Here is a 22112-nt window from a genome sequence, read left to right on the forward strand (position 1 = left end):
TATTAGATAAAATGAATATTGATAAAGTTTACCTTTATGTACAGAATCTGAATATCGCAAAATATTTTAAAAAATTGCAATAATATCGTATCGTGCGTTAATTATTGTGATAATATCGTATCGTGGGATGTATGGTGATTCCCACCTCTAGTGTCTAATGCCCTTCACTGGCTTTGCATTGATTTGAAGGTTGAGAAGGGCAAACATTTCAGAAATTACTCTGTTGAAAGTAAAGGTTGCTCACCCCTCTCTCTTTATCAGTTGATATCTTCCCTTCTTTCCATGGTCAGATGAGGGTGCTATGTGTATTTGCAGCATCTGTTATCATCTGGTACACTTGCATTATTTTTTCTGTAGCAAAAGACACCAATATGGACTTGCCTCACCATTTATGAGACTTTCACACAGTCCATCAAACGTTTTTGGTTTCAGCCTCAAAGGAATGCTAGTTTCTTTTCATGCTTGTTACTGTTATTTAACTAAGCTTGATGATGAATTTGGACCGAGGAACTCTTGTCACCCCAGACTTGACTGAAGCTATTGAAGCTTAGTAGTTTCTGCTGATACTGTTCTCGCTTTTCCTCAGGTGGTTATTGGTGGGGATCAAAGTGTTGTTAGTTGTAGGAAGTGATCAAATTTTTTTGTCACATATTTTGTCATTCATCTTGTCATGAATTGGGGCTTTGATGTGTCACACTGTATAAATTACCACCATTTGGTGGGATCAAGTCTGAGCAGGCTTGATTACTTTTGACAGCTTGCTTCTGTATTTATGAGGACCTACAGAGTGCCTACAGATAGAACAAGTCAGTAATTCATTAAAAATTATATTGCAGTAAAAATGCATGATTGCTACAAAATCCCAAGACACACTAACGTGACTCAGCAAACCATTTGGTCACCACTGGTTTCTCATCCTCTGCAAGGCTGTGGAGGGCTCACTATGCATAAGATGAACAGTCCTCCTGTCTATGCAAGGCATGTAGGTGATATTTGTACAATGAAAAGCTCCTATATCTGATCCCACTGTGTTTAACACATTGTTCTTTGCACTTTGAGATTCAAATAGGCACATTTTTTCCTTCTGCACAGTATGAATAATTTTGCAGTAGGTGGATTGTGAAAATGTTTCTTTGTGCATTTATTTATTTCATTACTCATCAAAAGATGCAAAATCTGTCACTGTGAATGAATGCAACTCACATTTTTTATCACGTAGTTTTTAGAATTTGTTTCCCACGTTTTATAGAAAACCCCACTCACGATTTTTTCACTATCGAAACACTTTGTATAACTAGTTTCTTATATCAGAGCCTGTCTTTTAGTACGCTAGTCTGCCCATATACTGTTAATGATGCTATCAGACTGACAAGGTTCTACACAGAAGAACTCCATCAGGTAGCATAGCATAGCATCTTTATTTATAACGCACTTTACATCCAACAGTGTTGGCCAAAGTTCTACAAATCTAAAACAAAGAGAAAACAGTTTAAATTACATATAGAATATCTACAAATTAAAAATAATATAATTAATAAGAAACAGGTACAACAAGCCTGTTAAAATCACGAGCTGCTGAACCTTAAAGGCCTCTAACATCATGTCTGTTCTCTCCTTTTCTCGCCATTTCAGTGCAGTGTCTGGAAATGACCACTAAACGGAAGCTGATTGGCCGGCTGGTGCCGTGCCGTTGTTTCCGTGGTGAAGAGGAAGTGATCTCAGTGTTGGACTACTCCCACTGCAGCCTGCAGCAGGTCCCCAAGGAAATCTTCAGCTTTGAGAGAACTCTGGAGGAGCTCTACCTAGATGCCAACCAGATTGAGGAATTACCCAAGGTACCCCTGAGTCATATGTTAATTTTTTCCTGATATAACTCTTCTTCCTTTTACTGACCTCTTTTGGGGGGGTTTACTAATACTTATGCCTTTTTAAAATTTCTTCTTCTACTTTTAAGCTTTTACTACTAAACTAAAATCTGTTTATTCTGACAGTTTATCAAATTCACAATTAATAGCTGTTCATCCACTGGTACCCTGAGTAACAATTATGGATCAAAAACTGCCTTTTCACTTCACCCACTCAGATTTATTGAGCTAGTTCTGCACCTTTTTTGTACAGTTGTGTATGTGATGCTGACCATTAGTCTTGTTGCTTTGTTTATGATTTTTTTTCTATTTGGATTTTCGGATGTGAAACACTGATGCTAACTTAAAATGCCCTCTCACTATTTTGTGGCGATACCCTTACTGGGCAATATTGATACATTAATATCCATGAGTTCACACTGGGAGCTGCACAGAAGCAGCCCACGTGGGGACTGCTGATGCAGAACGCCCTTCTAAAATTTCAAGGAGAATTACAGGTGCTGCTTATTAAAGGGCCGTCACATTTTATGGATATCCTGGCCTGGTTTAAATGACAAAGATGTTGAATTAGATTTCTAAATATAGCCAGCATGAATGGAGACAGTCTAATAAGGATGTATGAGATGAGATGTGCGACCTCGCATTTAACTTGCACAAAAACATTCTGCTCAGTCTTGACAATGTATGTCTGTGCCAGCAATGCATATTAAGTCTCTGGCTCCAATGTGAGTGAGTTGGGCAGCTTCTACATGTGTGTGAGTGTTTAGAAGGCTCTGTTACAGTGGCCTGCTGTGACCTCTCCACTCAGAGCAGATCTGTCCATTTTAGAATATATATGCTGTGGCTTATGTGCTGTACTTTTTACTGAAGAGAATGTCCTAGGTGAAGGTGAAGGTGACATATTGCCTGGTCAATAAAATAACAAAAATATATATGATCTTCAGAATTAAAATCACCTGCTTAAGATTGGGTCAGTTCTTCCCCCAACATGCCTCCAAAGTAGCTTTGGTATGTCTTGGCATGGACAAGGAAACCATAGATGTGTCACTTGACGTTGGTCTACAAGTGATGGCAGCAGAGTCTTTGGATCCTGAATAAGCCCAGATCTTTAATCAAGTTTGGATCTGGGAACAGTGCAGTTGTTAGCACTTTCACTACGTAGCAAGAAGTGGTTTTAGATGTGGTCAGGGTTATTTCTGTGTGGAGCCCGTGCTGCCGTAGTTTCTTTCTAGGTACCTCCCACAGCCCAAAAACTTGCACATTGATCTGCAGGAAAGAGGCTGCTGCCTCTTCAAATGTTTTGAGGGTTTTGCAACAATATACTACAGCTAGCTAGTACTTTTTAAAGTAGCATAGAACACATCACATCAAGAAGGTCCTGAGTAAATGTGGTTATCCCAGCTGGACTTTTGTCAAAGCTGGGAAGGCACCTATAGAAAGTTTCAGCTGATCCAGAAGAGAAGGACAACTGCTGCCTAGGCGAAAACCCTTAGTGACCCATACGTGTCAGGAGTATCGGAGCAGTTGAGACGCATTTTTTCTAAACACCGTGTCTCTGTGGCTTTTACACCCCAAAAAACGCTGAACCAAAAATTGGTCCACCCCAAGGATCGGGTCCCCTGACACAAACAGAGTAACATAATGTACGCTGTTAAGTGCCAGGAGGACTGCCAGGATTTATACATCAGGGAAACCAAACAACCTCTGGCAAAGCGGATGGCACAACACAGAAGACCAAACTCGTCAGGTCAGGACTCTGCAGTCTATTTACACCTACAGGCCAGTGGACACTCTTTCAATGATGAGGATGCACACATCCTGGACAGGGAGGAACACTGGTTTGAACGGGGCATCAAGGAGGCCATTTACGTGAAAAGGGAAAGACCATCTCTGAATCGAGGAGGGGGCCTGAGGGTACATTTTTGCCATCTTACATGCTGTGATTGCAGCCATTCCTCAACTTTCTGTGAATGGTACTCATGGCCATTGATCTCACTGATCAATGGCCATGAGTACTGATCAATGATCAATAGTCTTTGATCAGTGGTTGTCCATCAATGGTCATGAGAATTTGCATCCCTGCAAGGGCAGGGATAGCTCAGTAGGTAGAGTGGTGGCCCCATGATCGGAAGGTCGGGGGTTCAACTCCACTGAACTGCTACCCTGAGGTACCCCTGAGCAAGGTACCGTCCCTACACACTGCTCCCCGGGCGCTGCATTGGTGGCTGCCCACTGCTTCACTGGGTGAATGGGTTAAATGCAGAGGAACTATTTCCCTATGGGGACTAACACATACACATTACATTACATTACGTTACATTACATATTAATGATCTGACCTCACAGTTATTGTGCAATGTACTGTTTATAAGACTGGGGAAACCTGCAATCAGCTTAGAGTGAAAAAGTCACATGGATGAGTGCCGAAACATTTCTTGCATTGAAAACGCTTTGTCCAGATGAACAGAATCAACCTTTTGGGACCAGGGACCCAAGTTTCCAAAAAGCCATTGCAAAATAATAAGATTATTAGTTTAATCCACTTTGTATGCTATTGGTTTTTTTTTGGTGTGGCTAATTACTGTATATTCATGAGGGTCATGTTGCATAAAACTAAAAGTGCGAGTAATACACTAAGAACATTAAATGTTCAATTCTTCTATAAGTTTGGGAAGAAGTTTAGAGAGACTGTATTGTATATGAGACTACATTAATTCAGGGTATGCAAATTTGTCATTTTATCTTGACAATAGCTGTTAGCATATCTTCCTGAAAACCAGCCTATTCTTTTATGTTTTCTTTAATAGACATTTGTTTTTGGTCTATATCTTTTGATGTATTTGAGTTACCCTAATAAGTCATGTTGCACTCGGAAGATGACATTGTGGCCTTTCCAATGATATCTCATGTGTTCAGGTGGCCTCTTTTAGCTCCAAATAGGCAGGACATTGAAAGATATTTGTTTCCTTAGGTCTCGGGAGGATATAATAGCTTTTACTTAGCAACCAAAACCGCTAATATTGCAGTTGCTTTATTATTGTTATATTTAAGCAATGAAAATATTCCCACTTTGATGACATTCATATAAAAATAGCCATATTGGCAAGCAAGAGGATTATAACCCAGCTACTGTAGCTAGCACAATGTTTATTTTTTAAATTGATATTAGCTAAAACTTGAAATATTATTGCTCTACTGGCTTATTATCAGCTGCCTTATTGTTGCTATATAATAATCAGATACATTTATGAAGAGAAACACCTTTTGGCTTCATACCATAGTGAGTCTGTAGAAAAACTGTCAAGGTTAGCTTAGCTTGGTCATTGAGAGTAATACGCTTGCTGAGCCCATATACTTCACTATTTGGCCTAAAACTCTGGCCTTATCTCTGGATGTTAAATGCAGCCGTTATTGATTCTAGCAGGCAGCAAGAGTGATTGAAAGTTTTGTTAAAATGCAGGGAGTGAAGATTGAGTGAAGCTGTTTTACTATCTAGTTACGTTTTTTCTTAACCATTGTGTTGCTGCTCATTTAGAATCTGGTATACAAGAATCACCTTTTAGTTTTGACCATTTGCTTTGTTATATTTTTTACATGGGTATTTCTGAATTCCTAGAGCATTTATCGCATTTACATACCCCCAAATTCTTTCATTTTTGTATATATTTTCTTATTAGCATAATTTTTCTGTTTAGGAGCACATTTGTCTAGATGTCTTTTCCTTTCAATCTATAATGTGTTTTGTCCTGTGGGAAGACATTACATTTGCATTATTAATAGACAAGTGCTGCTAAAGTGGCCTAGCTTTTTGAAAAACATTAAGTGCCTCATGCCTCCAGGTGACGTTCTACACCCTGCCAAGATCATAATTCCTTTATCGTCCCTCTTTGTGTTCCCACAGCAACTCTTCAACTGCCAGGCCTTGAAGAAGCTGAGCATGCCAGATAACGACCTGTCCAACCTGCCCACCACCATCGCCAGCCTGGTGAACCTGAAAGAGCTAGACATCAGTAAAAACGGTATCCAGCCTAAACAACCCTGGTTTAAAATAACAGGACGAAACCTCATAATTGCAATACCGAAACTTCACAACGAAGAAGAAGAAACAAAACCAGGTGGTCCAGACTTTTGTGAAACTAAACATCATGTATGACTCTCTTCCTGTCAAACAGGAATCCAGGAGTTTCCAGACAATATAAAATGCTGTAAAGGCTTGTCTGTGGTGGAAGCCAGTGTCAACCCCATCACCAAGTAAGACACAAACTGTACACTCTGCACATTACTGCACAGCTGAACCTGTTACACATTACTTCAGTCTCTGGTTTGATGGCTGTCAACCTTAATGTTTACAAGCTAGGTTGAAAAATTGAACATTGTCCATCTAATTACTCCAAGCACGCAGTCTCTGGATAACAACCACGGTGAAAACGCTGACTGCATCATCATAAGAACAAACATCTCTAAGACGTTCACTTTGGCTTGGTTATATTTAGGAAGCAAATTTCAGTTGAAGAAAGGAAAGCGTGGTTCAAGTTTGTTTGATTGCAGCGTTTCACACTTTTACAGGTCACCCTGCTTTTACATATTCATATTTATGTAGCACCAGAGAGGCTGAATATTTTATAATAATTGGCTGCATCCATAAACCCTGTACAGCCATGCTCTTGTATTCATATCCCGTAGAATCAGTATTGGCCTGCAGCAGAAGATGTAAGTATTTCAGTAGAGCGCTGGTGTTGTTTATCATTATACTTTGAGCATCAGGTGTTACACTTGTAATTGCTGTTTTCTTATCGGTGTGTTGATGCCACGAAGCAAAACTAGAGTCAACCACACAGTATCCTGCAGGTTTCCCATGCTTTGTGTGTGTGTGTGTGTGTGTGTCACTGTGTGTGTGTGAGGGAGCGTGTGCACGCAGCAGATGAGTCATCCGCAGGCTAACAGCAGTTAGCTGTTTCTGCAGGGGTTGTTTTGGGAACTTTGTCCGTGTCTTGTTCCACTGAGGCCGTTCAAGGACGCACACCTTTTTCATCTTTCTTGTTTTGCACAATTTCTTTCTGTCTTTCTTTCCCAGACTCCCAGATGGTTTTACGCAGCTCCTGAATCTGACCCAGCTCTTTTTAAACGATGCCTTCCTGGAGTATCTGCCTGCTAACTTTGGGAGGTAAACTGACTGTTTCTGATAGCTTGTGATTAAGTACTTTGGTGAACAGAGTCTCTATTTTTGTGCACATACAGGTTCATTAGCCTTCACAGTTTGCTAATGAATTTTTTTCCAGTTAACCAGTTATCCATCTTTACCTCATCACTATACATTTTAGCATTTTATGCAGGTCATAGTGTGCTACTGTTTGCTAGAGCATATGAAAATCTATATGTTGCAGGTATTCTCTGAATGGATGAATACCAGTGGGTGTTGATCATATGTAATGCTTTCAGTGTCAAAATGGGTTTGGCACTGTTTTGTACCAAATTAAACGGGGCTTGTTTCTCTTATTTGACCTGATGTAACTTCCCAAGCATTAGCTGTTGCAGTCGATAGATTGTTATTGCATTGAATTAAGTTTCATGTGCCTTCTGGCTTTTCAGACTCTCCAAACTACGGATCCTGGAGCTGAGGGAGAACCACCTGAAAACAATGCCAAAGTGAGGCAAACTGCCATATGTGTGTGTGTGTGTGTGTGTGTGTGTGTGTGTGTGTGTGTGTGTGTGTGTGAGAGAGAGAGAGCGAGAGAGCGAGAGAAACATTTAGTCTCATGTGTTCCTGAGTGTGCGATTGCATTTCCAGATCCCCGGATAAAAACTGTATTTATCTCTGCAGCTGTTTTCAAATACTGACGAAGCCTGATATAACATCAGTGTGTCACTCATAACTGTTTTAAATGTTTGCGGTTTAATGTTATGTAGCTGACTTTATCCTCACCATCACCACAGAGGACAGCTCCACTACAAACTGCTTCTAGACTCAATAACCTTGTACAGCACTTGCAGATTAACAGTGATTTCAGTAACAGTGTCTTGTGAAAAGTGGTAATATTAATGCCAGTTACTCTACCAATGCAATTGCTAAACTTAATCACAAAAGCTAATGAAATTTGTGTTCAGTTGATTATGTCTTTGTTGTAAAAATGCGTCTTGGAAATATATCTTATATGACTGGAAAGCCTGCTAGTTTCCCCTTTAAAGGATCCACATTTGTAAGGAAAATGCATCTGTGGGTTAAAGAGCATAGTTCAATATGTGGGTTGTGCCTATGAAAAACTTGCCAAATGTTCTCTGCCTGTGCTAAACAGTAAATTCTGCTGTATACATATGCTACATGCTAAAGTCACCGTAGTACAGGGGTTTGCATGGGCTCAAAACTTCTAACAAACTGAGTAAGTTTGTCAGAAGTCACAGCGTAAGAATTCACTGTGTCCAAATTCAGATGAAGTATTTAAAATTTTAAATGTGTGCTGTGAGGTCTTCGGTGCGTACAATTTTAAATTTATGTACAAAATGGCAAACCTGTACTAATCAGTGGATTCTTTCCTCTCAGGTCCATCCACAGACTGACACAGCTCGAGAGGCTGGATCTGGGTAGCAATGAATTTTCTGAAGTGGTGAGACCAGCTAACGCATGTTTTAGAAATGAAATTAGCAAATGTGGACATGGAAAATTAAGAGAAGCAGAAACATAAAAGGTTGAACTATACAGTGCTGTGCATGCAGTATGTTTAAGCTACTAAACAATAAAGTAACACAACCGAAAGTGTTATCTGTAAATGAACTGCAGAAAAGAAAGGCTGCACCTGTACATAATTAGTAGTCTCAATATAAATGCGAAGTCTAAATGTATAATTTATAGCGTGTGTTCAGTGAAAATGTCGGTTTTTCTTTTCGCATGTCAGCCGGAGGTGTTGGAACAGATCCACAATCTGAAGGAGCTATGGCTTGATAATAACTCTCTGCAGACTATACCAGGGGTGAGCAGAAGTTGGGACAAAAAGCTTCATGTGAGCATATACAGTTGAACATGTCTATGCTTTTTTCCGATTTCTGCTTATTCGTCTTTACTCTGTTCTTTTCTCCCCGCACAATAGTCAATAGGGAAGCTTCGTCAGTTGCGGTACTTGGACTTGGCTAAGAATCGTATCGAGACATTGGACGCGGACATTTCGGGCTGCGAGGCTTTGGAAGACCTGCTGCTATCCTCCAACATGCTGCAGCACCTTCCTGACTCTATAGGTATACACATATGGACACGCAAACGCACACAAAAACACTATGAGTCATTCAGAAAATGTTACCTACTTTATACTTTTACCAAACTGGTCATTCTGTTGTGCTTTTGTGGAGGCCAATTTAAGATTTGACAAGTAAAGCTAACATTGTTAGCTAAGTAGCATAAATGCTGAAAACAGAGAGAAACAGCTAGCCTAAATTCTGTCATTTTCCAAACATAAACAAAGACTCTGAGTAGCCTAATGACTTTAAAAGTAATGAAAGCAAATGGAAATTTGTTAGCTTCATTTTAAGTATATACCAGTAGGGCAGCAGCACATATTTAAATAAAATATTGGATATTTTAGCATATTTTTATTCAGCGATGATTATCCACACAGCGTTATTGCCACAGGCAAAAGGCAGAAAAGTCACCAGCAGCACTGAGGGTAGCTGGCTGTTAGAGGTGGGAATCACTAGGCACCCCATAATATATTATATCAATACTTTGATACTATAGTAACATTGTACAATATGCCAAGTATTGCAAAACCATACCTCAATTTATCATATTGTTTCAACTGTCATCAGAGTTAAACTTTGTCAACAAGACTAAAGTTATCTCACTTTAGTTATTTTTTTGCCATAAAATGAGATTGTCAAGCATACCGACACGAAAACCTCCCAAACCCTACCGTAAGGCCACTGTTGGGGGTAACGTGTTAATCACATTACATTTTTCAGTATTGCTGTAGTTTATTACATTCAGTAATTACAATACAATTATAATTATATTGTTACTGTCGTGACAAAGGTTCTTCACTTATCTAAGCTTCAGGCGGATAGAAAGAAAAAAAGCCTCAAACAAACATGTTTTGTCTTCCTGTGCGTTTGAGCTACAATCAGCTGATTTCAGTTTGGTAGAGCTGATTTAGGGAAATCTGGAAAATCTCATGATGGTGGTGCATGCCCTCTTGTTCATAATATTCCCAGAGTATTTTTTATTTTATTTAATAAAATATTGACATTGCCATCCCTATATTAACACAATATTGCAAGTATATTGACACTACCGATAAATGCCACACATTATCACTGTGCTGTAGTTTGAATTCCTAGGTGTGTGTGACTGTGCTGACTGGGGTGTTTTTCCATTCATTGCCAAGAGGTTTGCTGAAAGAGAATTTGGAGCTAAATAGTGCCTTGTTTACCTGCAACCTAAGCATCAGAAACTGTTCAGTAAATTGGTCATTGTTTTCAGAGATATTTGCAGTTACGATAAGAAACGCTGGAAACATTAAACCCCAGTTGTTTTTGATTGTGGCATTGCTTGGCTGTTTTTCATGTGTAGCCAGGATTCTTGGTCAGCTTTTCACAGTCTGTAGATAATGTAAAGCAGGGGTGGCAACTCCAGGCCTCGAGTGCCAGTGTCCTGCAGGTTTTAGATGTGTCCTTGATCCAACACAGCTGATTCAAATTGCTAAATGACCTCCTCAACATGTCTCGAAGTTCTCCAGAGGCCTGGTAATGAACTAATCATTTGACATTTGGACACCGGCACTCGAGGCCTGGAGTTGCCTACCCCTGGTGTAAAGAGTCACTTTACACCAACGGTTGAGGTGTTTCTGTGTGGAGTTTGTATGTCATGGTTGTGTCTTGGTTCTCTGCAGATACTCTGAAATCCTCCCACAGTCCAGAGACACTCATACGTTCTTTTAAACTGCTGTTTATTTCCATATTCATCTTCTTTTTCTAACAGCCACAGGGAGCAAGTGGAGATGAATGTACTGCAGCACCTGAGCCACAGGTTTGAGGCCCCTGCTCTAGGAACAGAGTAATTTTGCATGTGTGTGTGTTTGCAGGAATGTTAAAGAAGCTGACAACACTAAAGGTAGATGACAACCAGCTAACCTCACTGCCTAACACCATTGGGAGGTAAGAAAAATGCACACACACTCCATCAAATCCAAATACACATCTATACTTTTATAGTGTATACTTTTTTTTCTTCAAAAAACTTTAAAAGCTCCTTCAGCAGAACCTGCTGTCATTTTAGATGATCTCGAAAGGTGACATGTATCGTTGGTGGGTTGTTGTTTTCCTTGTTTATTGCTGTTAGCTGCTGTGTTGTTATGCTGGCTGATGACTGGGGGGGGGTTCTGTGTGTTGTATTTGCTGCATTGCCGCGGCGTTAGTCCGAAGCCCAAGCAAGGGTGAGTAACATTAGCCTCCTGGATCCGGGGGTGTGTTCAGAGACAGACAAATGTTCAGCTGTGTTACAGATACAAGAATTCCTGCTTGCTGCCACATGCTGTCCATGTGGGAAACATCTTCACATTAATACATGAATTACATGCAAACATAAACACGACTTTGCATTTTCTTCTTGTTGGGACATTTGGACGTAACGTTTGAGTAAGACTCTCACTGAAAAAGTAGCATACCAGTAAAAATCTGCAGCGTTCAGATGGAAATGATTGCATGTAAAAATGATTACAGTAATGTGATTACATTCTCATTATTATCCATCACAGTCCAGATTTGGTGGCAGTAATTCCATTATTTGTTTTGGGAAAATATGAGCATTTATTAAATTAGGCAGAAGATTTTTGTTTTCTTTTTTTTTTAAATTCCACTTAAAGTGCTTTTCTTTCATCTCTCTCTCTATATTTAGAGATTAGTTAGAAGTTATGAGCTGGTAAATTGTTGACGAATGCAGTCCAAAATGGCCCAAAATTCGAGTGATATTAAACTACATCAGTTTGGATGGGAATAATTTGATTCTGTTGGGTTTTTTGGTTTGTTTGTTTGTTTTTACACGTTAAATCGATACTTTTTTCCATGTGGCTTTATGCATAAACATGTGCAGATGCCATGTTTAACATTATCATTACACTTTTGCAAGATTTGTATCTGAGCGCACTGGAAACATTTTGTCTTCCTGGACAGGTCCCAGGTTTTAGCTTCAATAAGTAGTGCTGTAGATCCATTAATTCCCCTTAAAAGGTCCTTTTCTTACCTTTAGTTTTTAAAGTGTTTCTTACTAATGATGAATGTGATCCCTTCTCAATGTTTCAGTTTCCATGTAGAATAAATACTGCATATAGACTTTACTGGATATGTGTCGAATCCACATAGAACATAAATAAATAGAATGAATACTGCTGCTGGTACTACTACTGTTATTGTTTTGCTTATTAAAGTCTTAAAATGTTTAAAGCCTCTGCTACATTAGACATAAGAAAGGTGCCATCATGGCAGTGTACACTCACTGGTCACTTTATTAGGTACACCTTGCTAGTTGAGTCCCCTTTTGACTGCCTTCACATTTGGTAAAGATTCAACAAGTTGCTGGAAACATTCCTCAGAGATTAGTAACAGACAGCTTCATGTTTACCAAAGTGTGTCAAGAATATATCCTAAAAATCATTACACCTACAGCACTGAACTGTTGATACAAAACAAAGTGGAATTTTATTCTGACATTATCATTAAAATGTTCCCCAGACCAGGCAATGTTTTTCCAGTCTTCAACTTTGGTGAGCTCGTGTAAATTGTGGACAGAAGGGGAACTCAGTGTTGTCTTCTGCTTCTATAGCCCATCTGCCCTTCATACCTTGGTTGTACTGAGTGGTTATTTGACTCCTTCCTATCAGCTCGGAGTAGCCCAGCCATTCTCCTCTGACCACCGACATCAATAAGGCATTTTCACCAAGAGAACTGCCACTTGCTGTATATTTCCTTGAATTTGGATGATTTTTGTCAACCCTAGTGATGGTTGCTTGGGAAAACCCCTGTAGATCAGCAGTTTCTAAAGTTTCTGTCCTGCACCAATAACCACGCCATTTTCAAATTCCATAAATCACCTCTCTTCCCCATTCTGATGCTCGGTTTGGGCAGCAGTGCGTTTTGACTATGTCTATATGCCAAAATGCACTGATTATATTTGCATAGTAACTGCAATATTTGCGTTAACAAGCAGTTGAACAGGTATACGCAATAAAGTGATTGGTGAGTGTATCCTTTTATATTTTTACTACGTATCTTAACGTGTTTGCTCATGACAAATGCTTCTATGAATGTGCATCTTGAGTATTTAAACCAGAGGGAACTGAGTTTTTTTTCCTTTTTGTCCTTGGAAAAGGAGGATTATAATCTTGTGATTGGGAACACAAGCAACGCTAAATGAAAGAAACTTGAAGTTAAATGTGGGGTGTGAAAGTCCTTTCCTCTTTTCTCCTCTTGTTTCCTCTCCTATCCTTTTCCTTCCTGTCAGACCGTATGGTGGCCCAGATGGTCCGGTCTATCGGGAATAATAATAGCAGACTAATGCAATGTTAACAGTGACAGTACATTAATGTAAAATTGTTGTCTCATTAGCATTAGCCTGCTGTTAGCGTGATGCTAGGACAATGATGGCAGTCAAAGGGGGCGGTCATGGTGTCCTGTAGTGGGCCTGCTGTGGATCTTGCTGTATAACTGAGTGGAGTGGAGAAATTGAGATCCAGGTTGAAGAATTTTAAGATACCCAAAGGGGATGAGATGGGTGGCCATCAAATGAGGCCAAATTCATATTAAGTCATTTATTGATTGATGGATTCTTCAATGTGTTGATCTTTTCCCTCTCTCTCAACACTCGCCACTTATTAACTGGTGCAAATTTTCCTTTTCATCATAACACGTTTAAAGATGTGGCAGCTGACAGTCGTCGTGTTTGTTGCTGTCAACAAATCCCATGAAAAGTCTGAAACTAGGTAAACATGTCTGTGGAGCTTACTCCAGCACAAACCTAAGCAAAAAACTTTGAAAACATTTTGTGTGTAAATGCCTCAGAGATATACCTTCTGTACAAATGTTCATTTAAGTGAGGTAACACACTATTTGAATACACTTTTAATTTATCGTGATAGTGTGTGAGGCTGACGTGTCACCAAGTTAAATGATGAGGCTCATTTAATGATGTGTGTGTTGGACAACAATAGTACTCTATTGCTCAAACAAAAAATATATATCAGGCTTTGGATACATATACAGTACTCCCCACCCCCCATCCATTCATTCCTTGTTTCAGTCTTATCACATGATGTGTTGACAGCTGTAGGAATAACGAATACTGCAATTCTTATTCTTTCATGTCTGAGTAATTTAATGTTACAGAAGAGATTGTGTTGCCTGCAGAATGATTTCCTTTCTATCTCTGTCATGCTCTCTCTGCCTCTTCCTTCCTGCCTTTGTTCCTTCCACTCAGTCTGTCTCTACTGGAGGAGTTGGACTGTAGTTGTAATGAGTTGGAGTCGCTGCCTCCCACCATCGGCTACCTGCACAGCCTGAGAACCTTCGCTGCCGATGAGAACTTCCTCTCAGAGCTGCCCCGCGAGGTATGGAGATGAAGACACATCTTGAAATCTTTGCACTTCTATGTCCATTACTTGAAAAAAAAAGCCTTTTGAAATCAGATGAATCTTTTTGATACATCATGTATTATGTGCACGAGTGCACACGGTTACTTTCTTAACATGGCAGACTTCTCAGCAACAAACTGTGTCCGCTGGCAGTGACTTACTGAAGTCTCTGTAAGCCTGTGAAGCAATTTTTACCCAGTGATATTTTCTGGTTTCTCTTAATCTTTTAATGAGATTATGTGCGTTAGATGATCATCTCCTCAAATTCTTTGTAATTTTACTTTGCAAGATGTTATTATGAAGCTGTTGAACCCCTCCCTGTCCATAATTCTTAAAGCCAATCTGGGCCACTCATTTTCCTCCTAACCATCTTCCTAATTAACCTAATTAGCTCCCACTAATGACGTTCCTCTTGGTGTTTCTTTACATTGAAGAACTTTTTGTCATGGTCCTGGGTTTTTGTGTCCTTGTGTTTTGGTTCATGTCTTGATCATAATTAATAATAGTAGTTTCAGTTCCCTCAGTGTTTCCTGTCTCTTCCTTCTTGTGTTTCAACTTCCTGTTAGTGCCTTTTGTCTTTTGGTTACTTCCTGTTTTACTTTGAAGGTTTGTTTTTTGTTGTTCTTATTCTAGTTTCCATTTGTTTTTCCTTCCTTTGAGATTGCCAGCTTTGCTGTAATTGTCTTCACCTGTTGTTGATTGATTTCACTTGCATTTGGGGTTTTTAGATCATTGCTGTTCCTTTTTGTGGTCAGTTATTAAAACGTCTTGTTAAACTACTTAGCCTTCACTGTACTGTACAGGGAGTGCAGAATTATTAGGCAAATGAGTATTTTGTCCACATCATCCTCTTCATGCATGTTGTCTTACTCCAAGCTGTATAGGCTCGAAAGCCTACTACCAATTAAGCATATTAGGTGATGTGCATCTCTGTAATGAGAAGGGGTGTGGTCTAATGACATCAACACCCTATATCAGGTGTGCATAATTATTAGGCAACGTCCTTTCCTTTGGCAAAATGGGTCAAAAGAAGGACTTGACAGGCTCAGAAAAGTCAAAAATAGTGAGATATCTTGCAGAGGGATGCAGCAGTCTCAAAATTGCAAAGCTTCTGAAGCGTGATCATCGAACAATCAAGCGTTTCATTCAAAATAGTCAACAGGGTCGCAAGAAGCGTGTGGAAAAACCAAGGCGCAAAATAACTGCCCATGAACTGAGAAAAGTCAAGCGTGCAGCTGCCAAGATGCCACTTGCCACCAGTTTGGCCATATTTCAGAGCTGCAACATCACTGGAGTGCCCAAAAGCACAAGGTGTGCAATACTCAGAGACATGGCCAAGGTAAGAAAGGCTGAAAGACGACCACCACTGAACAAGACACACAAGCTGAAACGTCAAGACTGGGCCAAGAAATATCTCAAGACTGGTTTTTCTAAGGTTTTATGGACTGATGAAATGAGAGTGAGTCTTGATGGGCCAGATGGATGGGCCCGTGGCTGGATTGGTAAAGGGCAGAGAGCTCCAGTCCGACTCAGACGCCAGCAAGGTGGAGGTGGAGTACTGGTTTGGGCTGGTATCATCAAAGATGAGCTTGTGGGGCCTTTTCGGGTTGAGGATGGAGTCAAGCTCAACTCCCAGTCCTACTGCCAGTTTCTGGAAGACACCTTCTTCAAGCAGTGGTACAGGAAGAAGTCTGCATCCTTCAAGAAAAACATGATTTTCATGCAGGACAATGCTCCATCACACGCGTCCAAGTACTCCACAGCGTGGCTGGCAAGAAAGGGTATAAAAGAAGAAAAACTAATGACATGGCCACCTTGTTCACCTGATCTGAACCCCATTGAGAACCTGTGGTCCATCATCAAATGTGAGATTTACAAGGAGGGAAAACAGTACACCTCTCTGAACAGTGTCTGGGAGGCTGTGGTTGCTGCTGCACGCAATGTTGATGGTGAACAGATCAAAACACTGACAGAATCCATGGATGGCAGGCTTTTGAGTGTCCTTGCAAAGAAAGGTGGCTATATTGGTCGCTGATTTGTTTTTGTTTTGTTTTTGAATGTCAGAAATGTATATTTGTGAATGTGGAGATGTTATATTGGTGTCACTGGTAAAAATAAATAATTGAAATGGGTATATATTTGTTTTTTGTTAAGTTGCCTAATAATTATGCACAGTAATAGTCACCTGCACACACAGATATCCCCCTAAAATAGCTAAAACTAAAAACAAACTAAAAACTACTTCCAAAAACATTCAGCTTTGATATTAATGAGTTTTTTGGGTTCATTGAGAACATGGTTGTTGTTCAATAATAACATTATTCCTCAAAAATACAACTTGCCTAATAATTCTGCACTCCCTGTATTTGGATCCACTCCAGGAGTGACACTTTTCCATGCTTTTGTTCCCATGTCCCAACTTTTTATCAATGTTTTTCTCCCATTTAGTTGAAAATGAGCATTAAATTCTTGTCCTTGTCCCAATTTTTGTTATGATTTAGTAATGATTTGTACCTAATTTCATTCTGTTTTTCTTAATCATTATTTTAGCAGTCAACCTTTTGGAAAGTGTTTTTTTGTTTGTTTTATCTGGTTCAAAGTGTGATGACAGATGTCAGCCATGTTGCAGATGTTCTTTTTCGAAGTTATTATGATGCTAGGTATTACTAGCTTAGGTTGGCTGAAGCCCATTATTGAAAGAGAAGATGATAAATCTGGATGCATTAAATATATTACATGTTTGAATGGAAAACAAAAATTATGGTCACTTTAAAAACAACATTATTACATTTTGTAAACGTAAGGTGTTGAACATTATCAAACGCACCTTACAAAGATGCACAAAAGTCTTATACTATCTGTAATTTAACACTCATCAGTCTGAAGATGTCCAGTGTAATATAGGTTAATTGTGATGCTGTGGATCTTGCTCACTATGCGATGTATATCTAATGTAATCTGACTCTCTGTGTCTCTGTGTGTTTCAGATCGGTAACTGCAAGAACGTGACCGTCATGTCACTGCGGTCCAATAAACTGGAGTTTCTTCCTGATGAGATCGGACAGATGACCAAACTGCGAGTCCTTAACCTCAGCGACAACAGGTACACCCACGCACACACGCATACACACACGCAGATACCAAGCTCCTTTATGACTCAGTAGTGAATAGATACAATGCACACACGAGCGCAAACTTTTTCAATGGTCGTTTCGGTTCGGTCTACTGTTTCCATGGGAATGGCTGAGTGTGTTGCTATGGTTATATGCTCTGCGGGCTGTACAGTGCGTGGGTGATGAAACATCTCTGTTTTTTTTCTTTCTCACCTTCCCTCTCTCCGCCCCTCTCTGTGTGTCTCTCTCGATTAGGTTAAAGAATCTACCGTTTACCTTCACTAAGCTGAAGGACCTGGCAGCTCTGTGGCTCTCTGACAATCAGGTATCTCTTTCTCTCTGCCCACGCTCTCCAAGAGAGCACGTAGCTAACAAATGTGTGCTAACAAATGTGCAGCACAAACACACAACGAAATCGACATTGTAATTAAATTACCACAACTATGATATGGCATGTTTTATAAAATTGTGTTTCTCTGATAGACTTTCAACCTCTTTATCCTTTCCTTAGTTTCTATCACATATCTGAGTTCTCATATTTAACATAAGGTCAACATATGTTCAAGTACCGCCCATGAGCCACCTCTTCTACTCGTGGCTCTGTGTAATGTCAGACAGTACATGTCCCCAACATGGTCATCTCAGAGCACAGAGGCTCATCTCACCTGCTGTTCACGGCTGCTGCTCAGTTTAACCAGTCAGTAAAGAGAGTTGTTTTAAAAAGAATGGGCAAAGGAGCTGAAAGGGCCTGCCCCGAGGTTCAAATAAGGATTACTCTTCACTTTGATGATGCAAAGTAACTCTGGCAGAGCTCGAGAGTATAAATATGGAGATGAGTCACTAACAGGTCCTTTTTACTTGCCTGTCACTGGAAGGTTTTTATTGTTAATTATCAATTAGTGTCGCGTTTCATTTCTAATGGCTTTTTATCAAAACGGTGTGGCAAAGATAAATCAATAAAATAGGGAGATTTATTCACAACAGGGTGATAATGATGAAAAATACACATGCTAAATATTTTATGTCAGCTCCTGTTCATTTTCTCACTATTCTCTCCTTTGTTTTGTTTTTTAAAGACACTACAATGAACTGATAATTACTTGATTTTGTGCTTTCAGTGAGAGTTTGCTGCATGTTAACCTTCTCAGTGATAAGACAGATGCTACATAGCAATGAATCATTTTATGGGCCCTCTGAATTTGATTCTCTCTGCGATGAATGCGCTATATACAGCACAGAGAGTCCACAGAGATGATGCAGTTTTAGCTGTCATTCAGAAAAAGCAGCCAAACTGTTCTTCAGCTCTTTGAGACATTTGCATTTTTATTTTTAAGTTCAATCAAAGCCATTAAACGAAATCATGAGTCCCAAGAAGCTCGGAGCGTTATTTACCTGCTGAAGAGGAAAGCAAATTTAAAATTCAAATGCAATTTGTTTAATGGCAGAGCGTTCACACATTTACATTTAATATCACCACTTATGTCGGCATATTCTGCCTCAGTAATGAAACTCATATTCGCTCATGCTGTTTGATGCATTACAAGTGGCGACTCTGACGTCATGGGAATTCGGTCCGCATTAAAGTTTGCGAGGAAGACAGAAAAGTTTACTAGCATTGTATCCGAAAATAGAAAATGTAAACTATAATGTGTTGATGCAGTTTTAATTAGGATGTGTTGTGATATTTGTAATCTGAATGCAATGAAACATTTATTTTCCCTGTTGGGAAAATTGATTCGCAAATCCTTCCCAAGTGATTTGCATTAGCACTCGGCAGGTTTCGTTTGAAGTCGAGCTCTGCTGCAGCTGATTGTGTGAGCGATTTAAATGAGCAGCAGGCAGAAATCTTTGTTTTTAGGAAAAGGGGTAGGTGCAGGTTAAAATTAGACATAATGGAATAGATGTCATCAGTAAAAGTTCCTACAACAATAGTGTGTGTGTGTGTGTGTGTGTGTGTGTGTGTGTGTGTGTGTGTGTGTGTGTGTGTGTGTGTGTGTGTGTGTGTGTTTGCAGACCAAGGCTCTGATCCCACTACAGACAGAAGCCCACCCAGAAACCAAACAGAAGGTTTGACCCACTCGTCGCGCAGGCGGGAAAGAGTGAGGGTAGTCTGTTTGTGTGTGTTTGTGTGTGTGGGTGTGTGTGTGTGTGTGTGTGTGTGTGTGTGTGTGTGTCTGTGTGTGTGTGTGTGTGTGTAAGTAAGATTACCTGACTATAATTTTAAACCCTCGGCTGTTAATTTATGGTGTGTGTGCAGATTATCAGTCGGACAGCGACAGCTTTAATCCTACGCTGTGGGAGGAGCAGAGACCAAAGAGGGAATGACTGTGGCCTACGATTTTGAGGAAAGAATAGAAAGGGAAGACACTCTGGGAAGGTCAGGTCGCTATATCTGTTTTGGGGTGGGAGCGGGGGGGGGGGGGGGGGGGGTCGTATGAGATGAGTAGGGTGTCTGTTTATCTTTGTTTTTGCTATTGGAGCACCTCCAATATTAAGATTAATATGACATTTTACAAGTAAAGCATTAGTTGACTGATTGAGTGACTGATTTATTTTGAATATACAAATATTAATATTAAAGTAACAACTATAAACATGGAAAACAGAAAAGAAAGTACTTACAGTGGCTTGCAAAAGTATTTGGCCCCCTTGAACTTTTCCACATTTTGTCACATTACAGCCACAAACATGAATCAGTTTCATTGGAATTCCACATGAAAGACCAACACAAAGTGGTGCACACGTGAGAAGTGGAACGAAAATCATACATGATTCCAAACATTTTTTACAAATAAATAACTGCAAAGTGGGGTGTGCGTAATTATTCAGCCCCCTGAGTCAATACTTTGTAGAACCACCTTTTGCTGCAATTACAGCTGCCAGTCTTTTAGGGTATGTCTCTACCAGCTTTGCACATCTAGAGACTGAAATTCTTGCCCATTCTTCTTTGCAAAACAGCTCCAGCTCAGTCAGATTAGATGGACAGCGTTTGTGAACAGCAGTTTTCAGATCTTGCCACAGATTCTCGATTGGATTTAGATCTGGACTTTGACTGGGCCATTCTAACACATGGATATGTTTTGTTTTAAACCATTCCATTGTTGCCCTGGCTTTATGTTTAGGGTCGTTGTCCTGCTGGAAGGTGAACCTCCGCCCCAGTCTCAAGTCTTTTGCAGACTCCAAGAGGTTTTCTTCCAAGATTGCCCTGTATTTGGCTCCATCCATCTTCCCATCAACTCTGACCAGCTTCCCTGTCCCTGCTGAAGAGAAGCACCCCCAGAGCATGATGCTGCCACCACCATATTTGACAGTGGGGATGGTGTGTTCAGAGTGATGTGCAGTGTTAGTTTTCTTCCACATGTTTGCTGTGTCCCCCACATGGCTTGTGGCAAACTGCAAACGGGACTTCTTCTGGTTTTCTGTTAACAATGGCTTTCTTCATGCCACTCTTCCATAAAGGCCAACTTTGGGTGGCTGTAGCTCAGGAGGTAGAGCAGGCACCTCCAGTCTGCATGTCAAGTATCCTTGGGCAAGATACTAACCCCAAGTTGCTCTCCGATGCATCCATCGGAGTATGAATGTGTGTGAACGTAGTTAGATAGCACTACGTATAGGTAAAGTGCTTGTGAGAATGGGTGTGATTGAGTGAATGTGGCATGTTGTATAGAGCGCTTTAGCGCTATATAAGAATCAGTCCATTTACCACTTTGTGCAGTGCACGACTAATAGTTGTCCTATGGACAGATTCCCCCACCTGAGCTGTAGATCTCTGCAGCTCGTCCAGAGTCACCATGGGCCTCTTGGCTGCATTTGTGATCAGTGCTCTCCTTGTTCGGCCTGTGAGTTTAGGTGGACGGCCTTGTCTTGGTAGGTTTACAGTTGTGCCATACTCCTTCCATTTCTGGATGATGGCTTGAACAGTGCTCCGTGGGATGTTCAAGGCTTGAGAAATCTTTTTGTAGCCCAAGACTGCTTTAAATTTCTCAATAACTTTATCCTTGACCTGTCTGCTGTGTTCTTTGGACTTCAAGGTGTTGTTGCTCCCAATATTCTCTTAGACAACCTCTGAGGCCGTCACAGAGCAGCTGTATTTGTACTGAGATTAGATTACACACAGGTGCACGCTATTTAGTCATTAGCACTCATCAGGCAATGTCTATGGGCAACTGACTGCACTCAGACCAAAGGGGGCTGAATAATTACGCACACCCCACTTTGCAGTTATTTATTTGTAAAAAAATGTTTGGAATCATGTATGATTTTCGTTCCACTTCTCACGTGTACTCCACTTCGTGTTGGTCTTTCATGTGGAATTCCAATGAAACTGATTCATGTTTGTGGCTGTAATGTGACAAAATGTGGAAAAGTTCAAGGGGGCCGAATACTTTTGCAAGCCACTGTATAATCCCCCCAATGCTATTTAATTTACAATGAGCGTTCCTCGATATAAAATATAATCAGACATTTTATATACAACTCTACACACACAATATACATAAATAAAACAATATATACTCCACATATATAGT

At 40.1% G+C, this 22112-nt stretch overlaps 1 protein-coding gene across 1 annotated transcript in view; it reads left to right on the plus strand.

Annotated features, from left to right (window-relative positions):
* Positions 1–22112, plus strand: part of lrrc7 (leucine rich repeat containing 7) — an 88523-nt gene that overhangs the window by 36617 nt on the left and 29794 nt on the right. Inside the window, exons 2-14 of the mRNA XM_042220703.1 lie at positions 1633–1835; positions 5767–5884; positions 6038–6116; positions 6940–7029; positions 7455–7511; positions 8404–8467; positions 8756–8830; positions 8948–9092; positions 10931–11003; positions 14317–14446; positions 17458–17573; positions 17839–17908; positions 19597–19650. Coding sequence (XP_042076637.1) covers positions 1633–1835; positions 5767–5884; positions 6038–6116; positions 6940–7029; positions 7455–7511; positions 8404–8467; positions 8756–8830; positions 8948–9092; positions 10931–11003; positions 14317–14446; positions 17458–17573; positions 17839–17908; positions 19597–19650 — 1274 coding nt within the window. The remainder of the gene's footprint in view (positions 1–1632; positions 1836–5766; positions 5885–6037; positions 6117–6939; positions 7030–7454; positions 7512–8403; positions 8468–8755; positions 8831–8947; positions 9093–10930; positions 11004–14316; positions 14447–17457; positions 17574–17838; positions 17909–19596; positions 19651–22112) is intronic.

This window comes from Haplochromis burtoni, unplaced genomic scaffold (assembly GCF_018398535.1).
Source record: "Haplochromis burtoni strain Fernald_Lab_line unplaced genomic scaffold, NCSU_Asbu1 Contig_53, whole genome shotgun sequence".
Lineage (NCBI taxonomy): Eukaryota > Metazoa > Chordata > Actinopteri > Cichliformes > Cichlidae > Haplochromis > Haplochromis burtoni.